The sequence below is a fragment of the Pituophis catenifer genome, unplaced genomic scaffold (assembly GCF_029215685.1).
Source record: "Pituophis catenifer annectens isolate HBS135680 unplaced genomic scaffold, rPitCat1.0.hap2 SCAF_10, whole genome shotgun sequence".
Taxonomy (NCBI): domain Eukaryota; kingdom Metazoa; phylum Chordata; class Lepidosauria; order Squamata; family Colubridae; genus Pituophis; species Pituophis catenifer.
The window spans coordinates 1,699,292-1,716,857 of record NW_027256890.1 but is presented as its reverse complement, the minus strand read 5'-3'; the positions used below and the strand labels follow the sequence as shown (position 1 = coordinate 1,716,857).

Here is a 17,566-nt window from a genome sequence, read left to right as displayed (position 1 = left end):
ATATTTGAATGTTGATACTTCGTATTTAGCACATATTTTATTATTGTATTTGCTCTTACCTATTTTATTTTGGAAGCCTAATTTGTATTTAATCTTTATTTGTATGTTTTTAAACAGGTCATAAAACTAATTGATCAATAAATTATCTACCTGCCTACTTAAGTAAGTACCCACCTACCTATCTTCCCTGTAAACTTCCTTCCTCTTCAGTACAAAAATAGCAATTTTAGAACATTTCAATTCTTCCCCAAAGTATCTAATCTCTGTGAATTTAACAAAAACAACACTGAAGAAGAGCAGCAACTGCACAATATTGTGTTATTTTTAGATTTCCCAGGCTTCTGTAACAGCTCTGGAGTCTTTGCTTTTTTTTTTTTTTTTTTTAAAGAAATTCAAGGAATGTGTCACTCTTTCCTTGAATTATCCGGTGTGTTTCAGATAAAAGAGCCAGATTGCAATTTTTATTGCAGGTTGGATTAAAATGAGCCTTAAGAATAAATTGACAAAAGCTTCAATTTTCACCTTTAAATAAGTCACAATAAAAGTAATTGCTTCTTCACAACCTTTTAAAAAAAAATCTTCCATGAAAGCTTCCAGGAACAAATAGTATGCTAAATGACCTGCTCTTCAGTTCTGGCCTGCTTTGCAATTCTACATTTCAGGGAAATAGCATTAATATACATTCCTACTTGAAAGAACAGCCCACTGAGACCTGAATTGTAGACCGTCCTATCTCCTCCTGGGCTCTAATGTATATACATGGTGAGCAGAACTGTTAAACTTATAGGCATGCTGGGGGGGGGGGGAGTGGCAATATTCAAAAGCCAATGACCTTACCTGAAGCTGCCGTAAACAATGAGAAGAATGGAAATTAGGAACGTGGATACTTGACTAGAGTCCACAAGGGAATAAGCCCTGAAAGGAAGAGAGACACAGCATATTACAATAATGAACCATTCCAATTTAAAATTTGATCATTTCAAAATTAGGCAAAAGGTTTATTGAAAATTCAGACTAAGCCACACCTGTTGCAATATCTAACTTGTCTATTTACTCAGCCACTCAACATTCCCCATTTACTGGGCACTGTGACTCCAAATGCAAGCATCCCAGGAGAACTATAAGCATGCTATTGCTGGAACAAATGGGCTACAAGGATAACCACGTTCCAGGAAAACTGAAGGGACTGCAAAGGCTTCTCCTTGAGAAGACCGGAGGAGTGGAGGGGATAAGGGAGCTGCCATCGAGGAGAAAGTCAAGATCTATTCGCTACCTTTCCAGATACAGAGACAAAGAAGGAAGAGATTCATTAGGTGTTGGGGAAAAACAATTCTGCCATGAGAACAACTGATCCACAGTTGGCCTCCCTCTCTTACTGTTTGCTGAAGCAGAGGCTCGACACTGCAGATGCTGTCATTTGAAATCCTACACCAAATACAAAGCTGAACACAATGCCCTAAATGGCCTTTTTCCAGCTGTACCACTTCATGATTCAGAATATAAACTGGGTCACAATACGGAGGACTTATGCAATCGGCTTCAGGTTGGACTTCACAGCCCAAGACCCAATTCTGCAGCATCTTCAATCATAAAAGGAAATAGTGCTGAACAATTTAATTCTTCCTCGTGCCAGGTAATAGTTTTGTTAGGCTCTTCAATTTAATATCCCCAGGGTGATTCACAATAACTCATTAATACACAATAATCACTAAGAAAACGTATTCACAGCAGAACAAGAAGAATCTCAAGAACCACACCTTCAGTAGCTGGTTGGCCTATACAGTGGGACAAACCTAAAGGCTCTTCTATCTACAGAAATACTCCAAGCCAGTATTTCTCAAACTTGCAACTTTAAGAGGGGCTGGCTGGGAATTCTGGGAGTTGATGTCCACCCCTCTTAAAGTTGACATGGTTGAGAAACAATGCTCCAAGCTATTTTCAAGCTCTATATACGATGACAATTGCTAGGTAGATCACAGATTTAAAAGCATTAAAAAGGTAACCAACCCTAAGAAGCAGTACCTTTGCATTGTGCAGAGCAGGTGGGACCAAAATTGCAGGCGGGGAGGAGGGTTTAAAGCAAAAGATGCTTTCAGTGCACCCCTAAACTGGGCTCCTGCTGTGGCACTTTTGAAGCGGTATAGACTTCAGCCAAGGGCACTTGCATATTTCTGTTTCAATTCCATTAGATGGTAACATGAAGTTCAACAGGGATTGGACCGGAAGAGCTCCAAGTCCCTTTGAACCCTATTATTCTAGGTTCTAATTATTTAAGCACAGGTAGTCCTTGGGTAATGACAGTACCTAGGACCGGAATTTCCAATGCTACACAATGCAGTCGTAAAGTGTGACATCACATGACCATGCTACCGTGTTTTCCCAAAAATACAACGTAACCCAAAAACAAGCCCTAGCTTGATTTTCACGCCTGTGCTGAATACAGTAGAACCTCTGGTCACGAATACTTCTGACCACGACCTAATCAGGTTCCAACCAAAATTTTTTTTTTCACGGCCAATTTCCCCTTCTGCACCATTTTTTTTTTTTTTTTTTTTTGTAAGTGCCAAATTTCCAAAATTAGGTTCAGGTCACGAGCAATTTGGATTGTGACCAAAGTTATGGAACAAATTATAGTCGTGACCAGAGATTCTACTGTATAAGCCCTACCCCAAAAATAAGCACTAGTTACGCCCTGCCCACCATCTGGTTGTACGAGATGGGGGTGAGACACATGCGTAAAAATCAAGCTAGGCCAGGGATGCGTGTGTGGCTCATGACACCAGTGGCACCATTCGCTGCAGGGCACTGCAGGGCACATCACGCAGGTGATGCCACTCGTGCGCGGAAGGGCACAATGCGCCACACAGCCTCCTGCCGTGAGCAGCGGCACCAGCAAGCAGCCACAAGAGTCAGGTAGTAGCATGACAGGTGTCAGAGTGTGGGAGGCCTGGTTGCAGCGGTCCTAAGGTAAGCAAGTAAGACATCCCCTGAATAGCAATAGCACTTATATACCCCTTCATAGTGCAGTTTACAGAGTCAGCCTCTTGCCCCCAACAATCTGGGTCCTCATTTTACCCACCTTGGAAGGATGGAAGGCTGAGTCAACCTTGAGCTGGTGAGATCTGAACTGCTGAACTGCAGCTAGCAGTCAGCTGAAGTAGCCTGCAGTACTGCACCACCTCGGCTCTATAAGCCAAAAATAAGACCTGGTGCTTATTCTGAGGCCCAAAAGAAATTAAGATGGGTCTTACTTTCAAGAAAACGTGGTACTTGGTGACGGCATTCCCTGTTGAAGTTGTTAAGGAAGGACTCAGGTCTCTTAAGCAACCTCATGAGTTCCTGCTTACAAGAAGTCAAATTATGGGGAAAGCCAGCAGAATCTGGCCTGTGGGCCTTGAGTTGGACACCCCCTGTGCTAAACAAATAATAAATGAAGACCCTAAATAGAATTTAATATTTCACACTCCTTAACCACCCATCTCCCCCTCAGAGAGAACACATGCAATCTCTTAATGGCCTCTGTGACTAGAGCCACTCTCCCATCACCAGTAGATTACACAAGATCCCCCGATTCCCTTTGGTGCCTGGAGGCCCCATACTGCTTTTTGCCTTCTTCATGATAGGTTCTTTGGGGTGCAGCAAAGTTTTGCGTGTCCTATGCGTGTACAATGATGGCACGCTGCATCATTTTCATTTTCCAAAATGCTTTTTGGCATAGTAAAATGGGTGTGTGTGTGTGGTAAAAATAGCTGGGTGAAACACGGGAGGACACATCTGCATGGATGTAAGCAACAGACGGAGGAATACAGGGAGTTCTTGGTTTAGGATTATTGATTCAGTGACCGCAATAAGTTACAACAGTGCCGAGTGAAGGAACTTCTGACCCAGGATCGAAATTAGGGCTGTTACAGCATCATTGTTCTCACGTGATCAAAATCAGGCCCGCACACATGTAACAACCACAGCTTTCAAGACATTAGAGATGACTCAGGTGGTAATTTATGTGTTTAAACATTTTCTCTTTCACTCTAACCTTTGACAATGCTTGCTGACTAATACAGTGAATATTCATAAAAACAGTATTAAAACATAGTTATAAAACTTAAAAGCTAAAATAATAATATGGGAAATATATCTTTTAACCCCTCTCTATATGGGAGAGCCCAGGTTTTAGCTTCAGCAGTATTTTTTTTTTTAATGATATGAGCTCTGATCCAGAATAAGATGAATTAGCTGTTGATGCCAGGCCTGTCCATGTAGGGATTTATAAAAAGTACCCTATTGTATAAATACAATGCAAATGAATAAAGAAAGTACAAATGCATTTATCAACAAAATCAACAGTCATAAAATTAGCAGCAAGGAAAGAAAAAGGGAAAAAATGTTATAGAGAGAAGTCCCAAATCTTCGATCAGATGCTTGCAAATCATCCTCTCTGCCCCTCCCCCCTCCAAAATAAAGACTAATCCAACACTGACACATATCGGCAACTCATCTGAAGGTTGAATCATGGAGACTGAACTTATTTTTCTTCTTAGTTTGAGATGTTTGGCTGATCAACTTCAAAGGTTTCCCCCCAATCAACCTATTACAATGCACTTTGGGGAAGGAGTTGGTACCTCCAAGGGCTCTCTGCCTAACTAACTAGCTGCTGCTTGGATGAGCAATGTCTCACACTAACAAGCAACATAATTCCAGTCGCCATGAGTCAACCTTCAAACAACTGTATCTGAATCAACATATCACCAACCTGTTTCAGCAGATCAGCTACTCTTTTCTGTATGGAATACAAAACCTTTTGTGGCCAGATCCTATTCCTGAAAAATCCACAGCTAAATATCTTTACAAGTTCCCATCACTTAATGGGAATCCTGCTTTCCATTTCTCACACTAGGTGCTCCTGGCAGTTGCTTATTTACATTTTCAGCCTTCCGGCCCTGTGAAGCTCTTGCTTACAACTGCCTCGTATGCACAAGACCAACTAGACAAATGAAACTGAAGATGTTGCTGTGCGGATGAGGCAGTAGAAGAGTTTGTGTGCTAGTTTAATCAGGTTTTCCCAAGCTCACAGCATCCAGTTGGATGGGAACTTAATTCCCATCAAGCTCAGCCACTGTTGCCACTAGGGACAATGCTGCCCTTCAATGTACACCCCTTGGGGAAAGTTGTTTGGCATTCTAGAGCATATTTGAATACTGAGTTGGGTCTGTAGGAAACGGATGGATGCCACACCAAGAATAAAAGCAGACCATCAAAGTTTCACATCAAAAGAACATAATTCTTTTAAAGTATCTGTTCAATAACTGAGGAAATGTATGCGGATCATTTTATGGGAGTTTAAAACGGTATATACAACTCACTTCCTTCTTTAAATTCTCAGAACAGAGATGGATGTTACTATGTATTGTCACCTAAATTGCACACAGCCCTTCAGCTCAACTTCTGATGCAGGACTGGAACCCCACAGATGATGAGGTGGCTACATACACCTGAGAAGTATGCACCTCTCTCTCAAAAGATGCAATCGCATGGCTTCAAAGGGAGATCAGAGGTCATGGAGACTACAGGCAGTTGGTGGCGATTACGTTACCTGTAATCCTGGAGGCTGTGCACCTCTAAATCCCAGCTGCTAGAAACCCAGGGAAGTTTTTCCTCCATCCAGCAGAGTTCTTTTTGTTACTTTGTTTTTTGGCGAGGAGGGCAAAAAGTGCTTGCATATTTTTTACGGGGGGGGGGGGGCAGAGGGAGGGAGGGACAGACAGACAGACAGACAGACAGACAGACAGACAGACAGACAGACAGACAGAGAAGCAAGCTGGAAAAGATGAGTTGGCAGCCACAAAGACAATGATTATATTGAAAGATAGCTAAACAGTAATTTATTCAGGAAATAAATCTGTGGGAAATTAATTTGAAGAACAATTCATTTAAGATAAATTAATTTCCAAATGATTTGGGGAAATTGATGACTTGTTTCCTGTGAAATGAGTGCTCAGTTGGAGGAGATAACCAATTTCAAAGCAGTGAAGAAATCCTGGAATGGAGTCACATCTGCCTTATGGTCAGACTTGCAAACTTTTGTTGCAGAGCTTGACTTTTATGAGATGAGCATTTTTTATTACAGGTGTCATGCAGCTTGTGTGCAAAGGTTTATTTCCCTCAATTAATGTTTATGACTGCTGCAGGTTTTGTTCACGCCATCAATTCTTAAAAATTCAGTGTTTTGAATTCTAGAACAATGTAAAACCATTTGTTAATTGTTAAGTAAATCTGTACTTAATGTTTCAAAATAAATTTGTTTCTTAACCCAAAGGAGGATATGTAAACAAAGTTGTAATTAAATTATTTTCATATTTTCTTCCTTATCCCAGAAGTGAAATTACTTATTAAAGCACTGCATGTCCTAACCACAAAACACCCATGTCATAATTTGCTGTCTCTACTGTACTGATCTGTCAATCTAGTTTCAGTTGGAACTGCTCAAAGTGAATTCTAGCGATCCTTCCTCCTGAAGCAGACTCATTCTTCTGCATTGTGAAAAGTGTAATTCTGATCAGAAGTCCGAAATTTATTTTTGTACTTTGAGTCCTGCCCTAATGGACCAGACAGTTGAAAGGGATGGCAGGACTTCAGACTTGCAAGATTCTGTTAATGTACCCTTAAAATAAAATAAAATTAGCTCATGTAGTCGTTTCCTGCTGTTTTACCTGAGAGGCCTGAGAGTAGATGAAAAGGTGACATAACTCATTTTTATCTGTCTGCATCAGGAGACATTAAGAAAAAGCCAAATTGCTGGAAACAGGCAACTTACTGTAAGTGAAGCAATTGCCCTGATCCTGAGCTGCATATCAATTAAAAGCTGGCTACGTCGTGTCTCTCAACCAAGTCACTTCTACAAAGTGTGGACTTTGTAACTCCCAGGGTTGAAGTCCACTCTTCACTTGAAGTCGCTACGGTTGAGAAACACAGGGCTGAGCATGAAGAAGTAGGTTCAACAAAGATGACAAAGCAGTTGCGCACAGCAGGAAACAGGCGGGAGGGAAGGCTTCCAAGGCTGCAATCAAAACAAGCTTGAGAAAACCAGACTAAGGCATTCACATATCGTGCTAAATCAGAATTGTTTAAGCCATGGGTTGACTACTAACCTGATTCACATATAATTTTAAACCACAGCTTGGGTGTGGGAAGGGGAGAACATTTCTGACAGTGCTAAATAAAAACAAGCAAAACTCACCATAATGTAGCAGTAAGTATGAAACAGGTGATTCTCAAAATTCTGCCTTTAGAAAACTTTGATTCACATAATCATATTTCACATTATTTTATTTTGTAATTGCTAACAAAACCATTAGATTTCTAAAATGACATCAGTGCCTTATTTTTCAGATGTTAATCCAGACTGGGCCACTTATAGGACCTTTTCTTTGCCTTGTTTATGTACTTAACCATGCAGGGCTCTGCCTAACAATTTCATACAAGGTTTTGCCACATGCTGGTGGAAATGGCAGAGGGGGAAATCACCACTGAAAGAGACACGAATGGAGATCTAGATTGAATTTAGATAAACCACTTCAAGGGGGGTGAGGGGGGTGGAGGAAAGATTCCCCCCCCCCAAAAAAAGATCTTCCAACACATGGACATATTGACTTTGATGGATGCTTGGAGGCAAAAGGGGCGTTGGTCCTACCTGATACGCTCCTTCTCGTTGGGTGGAGACAGCAGCCAGTATGGGTAATCCTCATCCAATCAGCCTGAAGGACTGGGTCTATCCAAAGCTTAAATCCCGCCCTTGTTGCCGGGTAGACCAGCTTTTGGCGAAGACTAAGGAAAGACTCGGCGTGTGGTCCAGATAACAGAAAGTTAGAGAAAGAAATACAAGACCAGCCTGACACAAAAAAACGGGAGAGCCTGGCTGCTGTCTCCACCCAACGAGAAGGAGCGTATCAGGTAGGACCAACGCCCCTTCTCCATTGTGGGTGGAGACAGCAGCCAGTATGGGACATACCCAAGTTCACTGTCCCGAGACCTGGGAGGGCCCAGGCTGGTCCGAAATAGCCTCCCCATCAACAACCCTCTGCAACACCTGCCGACCAAAAGCCGCCTCCGCAGAGGCGAATGAGTCAATTTTATAGTGCTTAATAAAGGGGGCCGGCGAGGTCCACGTGGCCGCACGACAAATCTCTAGCAATGGAGCCTGAGTAGCCCAGGCCGCCGACGTTGCTGCACTGCGCGTAGAATGAGCAGTCACATGAGAAGGTCGTGGCAGAGAGCGGAAGTCATAGGCTGAGGCAATGGTCTGTCGGATCCAGCGACCGATAGTAGAAGAAGACACCTTACGACCCAAGGAGACGGGGAGGAAGGAAACGAACAAAGCCTCCGATTGTCTGAATGATGCTGTGCGTTTGATATAGATGCGGAGGGCACGTCTGACATCCAAGGTGTGCCAACGGCATTCGCGAGGATGAGAAGGACGTGGACAGAAGTTCGGGAGGATGAGTTCTTGAGAGCGATGAAACACTGAGTTTATCTTCGGCACGAAGGTTGGATCCAGGCGGAGGACGACCCGATCAGCGTGAAACACGCAAAGGTCCGCCCTGGTGGAAAGAGCCGCTACTTCCGAGATGCACCGCGCCGAAGTGATAGCCACCAGGAAGGCGACTTTACATGACAACAAACGCAGAGAAGCTGTTCGTAGGGGTTCGTAGGGAGGTCCCGTGAGAGACTCCAAGACTAAAGGTAGGTCCCAGGTGGGTAACGGTGCAAAACGGGAGGGGACAGGTTAGTGGCCCCGCGGAGGAAGCGTCGAATTAGAGGATGCTGCGCCGAGAGGGATCCGCAGGTAAGGACCGAAGATATGGCTGCAACTTGGCGACGCAACGTATTTGGTGAAAGTCCGTCAGCGAATCCACGTTGCAGGAACACCAGGATGTCCACTATCGAAGGCTGTAGGATGGGCACACCATTCCTGTCACACCAAGAACAGAAAGACCGCCAAGTGGCAAAATAAACCCTGTTGGTAGAAGGGCGACGGGAGGCCTGGATTATATGAATAACATCGTCTGGAATATGAGCCGTGCTCAAAGAGAGCCGCTCAACCGCCAAGCGGTCAGATTGAGCCACGGGAGGTCTGGGTGGTTCAAAGCCCCTTGAGACAGAGTGTCCAGTGTAATCGGGATGTGCCAGGAGGGGGCGACAGAAAGGGAAACCAAGTCCGCAAACCAAGCTCTGCGAGGCCAGTGAGGAGCCAGGAGAATCACCTCTGCCCGTTCGTCCAAGAGCTTGCGGATCACTCTGGGGAGTAGCGACGTTGGTGGAAAGGCATATAGCAGGCCTCGTGGCCAAGGAACTCGGAGGGCGTCGACAGCCTTCGCCTGAGGTGATGGAAACCGGGCGAAAAAGCGGGGCAGCTGAGCGTTTGCTGGAGTCGCGAAGAGGTCCACGACTGGAGTCCCGAACCGAAGGGCCAGGCTCTTGAAGATTTGGGGGTGGAGTCGCCACTCCGCATTGTCCACCTGTTGTCGGCTCAGCCAATCCGCCTGAATGTTGTTGACGCCCGAGATGTGTTCTGCCCGAAGAGACCCGAGATGACGTTCTGCCCAGAGGCCGACTTTCAGAGCCACAGACAATAGGGCCCATGACCTGGTGCCCCCCAATTTGTTCAAATGCGCCTTGGCTGTTATATTGTCCGTCAAGACAAGAACGTGGGCTCCGGCTAGTAGTTGAGGGAACGCTCTGAGAGCCAGGAAGATGGCTTGTAGCTCTAGCCAGTTGATCGGACGGCGCGCATCCATCTCGTTCCACACACCTTGGGCGAACTGGTCCTAACAATGAGCCCCCCAGCCGCGGAGGCTGGCATCCGTTGTTACCACCACTCTCTGGGGCTCGAGAAAGAGGGAACCCGCTGAAAGGGCCGGGGATCGCCACCACCGAAGGGATCTGCGAACAGCAGGAGGAAGCAGGATCTGACTGGATGATGTGCCTCTGCCCGCCTTCTGTAAAGGTAAAAGAAACCATTGGAGCTCCCGAGCGTAGAGCTGCGCCCAAGGGACAATGGCTATAGCAGAAATCATCTTCCCCAAGAGTTGGGAGAGAACATAAGGGGAGACCTTCCGAGATCCTTCAACTCTAACCACCAAATCTCGCAGGCTAACCTGACGTTCTGGGGAAAGAAAAACTTTACCCTGTAGCGAATCAATCAGAGCCCCTAAATGAACTAGGAAAGTAGAAGGGACCAGATGGCTCTTTTCCAGATTAATGGAAAAACCATGGGCAGCTAATGTTCTTAAGAGTGAATTGAATATCCCGGGCAGCTTGGAAAGTGGAAGATGACAATATTAAAATGTCATCTAAATAACAAAGGAGCCTGACTGACGAGAGTCTGAGGTAAGCGGCCAATGCCGCCAACACCTTAGTAAAGGTGCAGGGGGCGGACGAAAGCCCGAAGGGCAAAGCCCAATATTGATAATGAACTCCCCCATAACAGAACCGTAAATAGCGTCTGTGAGAAGGTAGAATTAGGATGTGTAAATAGGCCTCCGTAAGGTCGATGGAAGAAAGGAGATCGCCCCTCCTAACGTCGTCAAGAATGGATTTAAGAGTCTGCATCTTAAATTTCCGGTACACCACGTACCGATTCAAACGTTTTAGGTCCAGAATGGGTCTCCACTCCCCCAAGGATTTAGGCACCAGAAAAACACGAGAATAGAACCCCGTACCAATTTTGTCCGCAGGGACCAGTTGGATAGCCCTGATGGAGAGGAGATGCTGAACAGCAGAGTCCATAAGGGCCCTCCTCTCGACGTTACGAGAAATCGGACAGCAGACAAAGGTGCTGGGGGGGGGGGGAGAAATTCAATGGCCAACCCTGATCATAAAGTGGCCAGGACCCATTTATCCGAAATAGACTTCTCCCAAATGGCAGCGAAGAGGGCCAATCTGCCGCCAATGGGAGGGTCAGAGATGCGACTAGTGACGGCGCCAGTAGGAACGACCCCCGCCCCCCCGAAGGGGCCATTTGGATGCAAGGTGTTTACCCTGGGACAACCTATCTTGGGATTCCCGAGGCCGCCCGAAATTATTGAAGGGCCATGACGGAGGGAAAAAGGAGGAGGAAGAGGAAGGACCCCCACCATCAGTAGCCCGGGAGAGAGGCCGAGTAGTGTAAGTAGTGTAAGCATTTGGTAGGAGAGAAGCCACAGGGGCATCCACTGACGGAAGTTTAAGTAGTGAGTCCAGGTCAGACGCAACATTAAAGTTATTTCTATCAATAGATGAGGGCATGGGGGCAGAGCCTGGAGAAACCCATTGTTGTTTAACTGCATTCAGGAACAGAGGTGGGGCAGGAATAGCAGTGACTTGTTTGGCCGGCTCCGCAAACATCGGGTCCAGGGCCCTGGGAGGAACCGGAGTAGCAGACTGGGCAACTGGAGAAGACAGTTGGGCCGTGTTGATGGCCTTAAAAAGTAAGGATTTAAACAGAACTTGTGGGAATAGGCCGGATACGACAGGTTGGTCCGGAGGCAAATCCTCGTCATCAGATAAGCCAGAACCCTCAGCATCCTCCACATCAGACAAAGCAGAAGACTGGGCAGTCTGCGAGACAGAGGGAGAAGAGGGTCGTCCGACGACATCCTGCTCTGTAGTATGATGACACACAGGAGAGACCGATCTCACCGAAGTGGCCCTGCTAGGGAGAAGGGACCTAGCGGCCAAGGATTTCTGTACCGCAGTTTCAATGAGCAGTTGTAAATGGTCATAGGTCAACAGGTCTGGGAAGGCCAGAGGAGCAGACCCTGTCGAGGAAGCAGGGATGGACGTTTCCTGCGCCATAACTGAAGTTGGAGCAATGGCTGGGGTAGATGGTCCAGGGCCCCACAGGTCAGAAGTGGAGATTGCCACTGGGCAATCTTGAAGAGACAGCTGGTCAGGAGTTGCAGGTCGAATATCCTGAGAAGCCCCCACATCAGTCGCCGCCATTGGTGTCACACTTGCAGATGGGTTCCGCTCAGCGCATGCCTTGTCGCAGAGCTTTGTAAGCACTTTATCACAGCGCTTTTCCACTTTCGAGGAAGTACCGCCATGTTTGCTATGCACCTTATGGTGTGAGTGCGGCCTTTGGGGCTGAGCTGGGGCCTCGCTAGGAGCCTGGGCAGAAATTGGAGGAATAGTAGACGGACCCTCTGAGTGGGCAACAGAAGAAGCTACGGCCTTGCTGCCGTGCTTTGTTTTAGCGACTGCTTTGGGCATGATGACACTAAGCGAGGCAGACAGAGATGTGATCAAGGGGCAAAGGGGGAGCGCAGAAACTCCACAAGGACCTTCAAATGTCAATATCTTAGTTCAGCAATCAGAGGGGGGAGCGCGGAAACTCCACAAAATGGCCACCGTGTCTGTCAGTAAGTGAAACAAAATGGCGGCCGTCAGTGACAGGTGAATTAAAACAGTCCTATTAAAGCAGCCTGTCCAGTCACAGCAATTGGTGCTTTGAAGATCAAAGGCAATTGAAAGTAAGTTGAGGAGAGCAAATATAATTCCGTTTGAAAAACTTGACTCCCAGATGAAAGGCAGCCAAATGAGGTCAGCCGCGCAGCCGCGCGATCGTGCAGGCTATGGGTGACAGTCGAAGGGTCCCTCTGGGAGCAGGAAATTCCCTCCTCAGCAATCCGATGGCCAGGAACAAGTGGGAGAGTGAAATCCAAGCCGCAGTGAAGCAAACGGGCCGAAAATAAAGCTGCGCTGCAGTCCCGATGAAACAAAATGGCCGCCGCCACTCAAACGGCGCGAAAAACGGCCGAAATGAAGGAACCAGGAGGCTGGGGCTATCTGGGACAGGCACAGGTCGGAGAAGTCCCCAACGATCTCCCTTCCAGACTAGGAATCGCCACAGGCAGCAAGGCAGAAGAAATCCTCCCTTTGCCTTCCCAGGGAAAAAGCTGTTAGGCTAGGGGCAGCCCCAAGCAACCAAAGGGAAACTCACAGCACAGTCCAGAATCACCAAATCCGAAGGAAAATCCAGAAAGCGAAGTCAATACAACAGTCCAGAGTAAAATCACACCAAAGGAATCAAATAGGAAGCAGAATTTAGACAAATTAGAGACAGCTAAAGACCACACGCCAATCCTGACTGAAGGACTGAGTCAAAAGCTGGTCTACCCGGCAACAAGGGCGGGATTTAAGCTTTGGATAGACCCAGTCCTTCAGGCTGATTGGATGAGGATTATCCATACTGGCTGCTGTCTCCACCCACAATGGAGAATAATAATAATTAGAATTTGAGAAAAATGACAGAATCTGAAGCATTCACATAAAATTAAGATCATTGTATTGTATTTAAAAAAAGTTACTGAAATATGATATGGAAACAGGACCAAAAATTGCATGATAAAATGGATGCAAAATTTCAAAGTGTGGATCAATGGGAAAGGTTATGTGAAAAAATATCTAATTTATTCTGACCTGCTTTGGATAGTGAGATGGTCAGCATATTAATAAATATATACATAACGTATATTCAGATCTGAAAGCCACACCAAGCACAAGCTCACCCCCCTGGCTTCAGCAATGCACCAAACAGTTGATTGAGAAAAACACTTCCCATGATCCTTTTTGAACTGACCTACCAGTGCACCTTGTGGATCTGAGCAGGACCGAGTAGAATGGAACGGCTTCTTGTGATCAAAAGACTCTGTGCTCTTGGGAACAAACCTCAAGATTGCAACTTGCTTTTGAGCAGCTGTGTCCCACCACTGGTGCACAATGAACATGGACTCCCAGAGACAGCTCCTGCTCTTTTTTTGGTTATATTTCCCCTTCCATTTTCTGTTCTTGTTCCTTTTTCTCTTCATTTCCACAAGCAATACCTACGTTCAGGCTGAGCTCTTTCGTGCAGAGTCCTCCCATTTTCCTTCTTGCAGAGATTGTCTGCAATAATGCTTTTCCATGGGGTTGTGGAATTTCTTTCCATAGGATATTCTATCTTTTCTAAACATATTTCTCTTGAAAATAGGATTTCAAGCTATTGGATCCAAACTACATGGAGTTCATCAACAACTGTGCTTCTGAAGCTCAGTTTACAAATTTAATTACTCCTCCTCTGGACATCACAAATTCAAGGACAGCATGATCACTTTTGCCCAATGTTCCAATTAACTTTACTTCTTTGGCTGGCTTAATCCTCCTGGGTGGTGAAGATTAAGTCTTAAGACAGCCGACCCACTTTCATCTACCTTCTCATGTCTTATTCCCTATTTGATACTGAACTAAGCATCTCCTGCCTGTATGCTCTACTTCCATCATATACTGCTCTTACTACATTCAACAACCCCAATTCCATATTTACGCAGAACATTTTCACATCCTAGTTTCAGCAGGTGCAAAACACCCATGGAACTGGCAGGCAAAATAAAGGCACAGTGCAAGCAGCCATGTGTGGGCCTTGCAAAGGGGCTCAGGTGGGACTTGGCAGCAGAGAAGCAAGGAAGGCCAAGGGGAGAGTCCATATATGCACAATGGGAACAGTGCTTTCCAGTGAGGTTTCTGAAGTGTCAGGAGAACCTGGCTGGTGGAACCACAACAGGAGGGCAAAGATGAGGCATCAGGAGTGTACCAATGTGGGCAGATGAGAGAGACAACAGGAGTAGAGTTGAGAAGGAACTTTTGTGCAGATATTAGCTTAATGGAGGCTGAGAAGGAGATATAAACCAGGTAAATTGGTCCATAGTCAGAAAACGTACCATTTCTTGGAAAAGGCCAGTGGAAGAACCCAAGACTTGGCCAAAATCCGTAAGCGCCAAGAGCTTTTCTTGCTCTTGCTCCTGAAGTATAAAGCCCGACCCCAAAGCTGCTTCCAGCTATGGGAGGCAGACCTCTGTCCGCTGAATGCACCCAGCTGAAGCTTCCCTTGCTCAGCAGCTGCCAATAATTAAATGCTTGGCTTGCTTGCAAGGCCAGCAACTGGCTGCTTACTCACAAAGTACTCAATTTGACAGGATACAGCACTCTTGGTCCAGGGGACTTCCCCACTGCTTGGCACTATGCTAGCCAAAGAGGGAAGGGTGTTGGCCAATGAGGATCCTGAAGAGGCATTGGGGTTGGCAGGGGAAGGCTCTGCTGTGGTTCAATCTACAGGCACAATGCCCAGGAGGACACCACCTGCGCCGGTCTGGCAGTCTGACATTGACCCCACTCAAGCCAATTCACTTTAGCATATATATGTATTTCAAATACACAAACACACCATAAACTTTAATTTTCATACAGCTCTAAATAACTCGCTGAAGATCAAATGCCTGGTCTGCACTCCCTCAGCCTGGCACTGCCCTTCCCAATGGTTTTCTGATTTTTACCTTTCCTGACTTTTCAATGAGAATTTTGCCAAAACCTTCAACAGGCATACTTAACCGATTAATCCGCTGAAGCTTTTGCATTCACCCCTCTATCTGTCCTTTTGTATAGAGAAATAACACCAAGATTCTTCCAAATATTATTTTCACACACACACACACACACATTGAACAAGCTGCAGAGCCATTCCATGAGCAAATCACTTTTCTCCAGATATACTATCTTCACCTGCAATCGTAAGTATTTCAATTTATACAGCATCTATGACACCCCCCCCCTTTATAATTTTTTCTTGGGCGCTCACATGTACAGTGTTTATTTCAATTCTGTTCTTTCATATACCAGTATCCTTTCCAAAGAAATCTCCCAGTATGCCCTTACTTCAATTTCATCCCTAATAATTTCATTAGTTTTATTTTTAATTCTACTCACTCTGCTGAAGGCTCCTTGTTTAGGCATCTTCACCCAATTTCCAGAACATCTCCATCAAAATTATTCTGCATTTTCTTTGCCCTTTAGCCATTCTGTGCTCTCTTTATTACACTTTGCAATTATTTTTTTCCTTATGTTCTTTTTTGTTCTCTATATTCTCTACAACTATTTTTTCCTTACATTCACATGTCCTGCACCTTTCTCTAGCATTATTTTTTAATCATCCATTGCCTCTTTCCATTATTCCATTAACTTTTTTTTTCTTCAAACTTGCCATTACATACTCCCATCATAGTTCTGTAACGTTCTGTAAGATGGTTCTTTTTACGTTTTTCTAAGCAGTTTTTTTAATCCTTTTTCCTTATTGATTCCTATTCATTCTGTTGGGAGATTATATTGTAATAATTTTGATACAGAATTCATTCTTTTTCTTCCTGAATTCCTTCTGCATTCACTTTTGTTTCTTTCACTTTGTTTTTCTTTTTCCAATTTCATTCATTATGGATATTACAAAAGAATAGTCTCGGTCTCACATTCAGATATATTATTTTTTATCACAATTCACTCATCACTAATTGATCATAAGCCACCAGGAAATCATTCTGTAAATTTATATTAATTCTTTAATTGCCCACACAGATGGCCACTCTTATGCTTGTCCTCACATAATGAATTTTAGAGAGGTAGAGAAGTGTGATCTAAGTTACAGTACATGCAGCATTCCCTTCTGCAAGGTCAGTACAATACTTCTTTTAGTACCTTTGGGCCAGTATAGCGCTGGTGCAACTAAAGCAGAATTTCACCCAAGGATACTCCTGCTGTTCTATGCAGTCTACCTTCAATGTCATAATATACTTGCTACTTGTAATATCCCAACAATTCAGAGATGCATACAATATATGCTGATACCCTTGGTAGTTAATGCCAACAATTATCACTACTGTAATATTCTCCAAAGCACCTGAAGGTCAGGCAAGGAATAATGGATGGAAACTGATCAAGGAGAGATTCAACCTGGAAATAAGGAGAAATTTTCTGACAGTGAGAACAATCAACCCATGGAACAGAATTTGTGGGAGCTTCATCCCTGGAAGCTTTCAAGAAGAGATTGGATTGCCATCTGTCAGAAATGATGTAGGGTCTCCTGCTTGGGGGGGTGGACTAGATGACCTACAAGATCCCTTCCAAGTCTGTTAATCTGTAATTTCACAGAGAGAAGGATAGTAAATTGGATTTCTGCACTGAAAGAGTTGGCTTCAGTGGCCCTGTCAACACTCTTGTGTGGCAGATAAATTATAAGTCACCTTCAATTAAAAGCGGTTTAGTTATAAGTGCAATTGTTATAATGTTATTGTATAACTTTCTGCAAAATTGGCTCATATCCATAAAATTCACTGCCAAAATTCAGAAGGAACCAAATCCAGGAGTCTGCTAAGAAAATTCTGTTGAAGAGATATGGAGTCAAATTTAATTAAATTTCTTTAGAGAAGAATCTCATTAACATGTTTTTACTAGTTTTAACTTGGGAAAATGTCAGATCTTTGGTTGCATAAACAGAAAAATATTTATTCAGTTTGTGCCCATAGTCAACAAAATATTTATGCAAGCTTTCTCACTCACTTACACAAATGAAATAAAACTGTTAAAACTTGGGAAAAAGAATAATACTTCTTTACAGAACAGTGAGGGCCAAATGTAACTCTGAAGGCATCCATAGCCTCAGAGCAATACAGAGAAAGCTCAGTTCATCATGCTGAAGAGATAAGATACCGATTGGGAGAATACTTTCAAA

At 44.6% G+C, this 17,566-nt stretch overlaps 1 protein-coding gene across 1 annotated transcript in view; it reads right to left on the bottom strand.

Moving 5' to 3' along the window:
* Nucleotides 1-17,566, bottom strand: part of SPPL3 (signal peptide peptidase like 3) — a 95,964-nt gene that overhangs the window by 35,232 nt on the left and 43,166 nt on the right. The window contains exon 2 of the mRNA XM_070950974.1: nucleotides 838-915. Coding sequence (XP_070807075.1) covers nucleotides 838-915 — 78 coding nt within the window. The remainder of the gene's footprint in view (nucleotides 1-837; nucleotides 916-17,566) is intronic.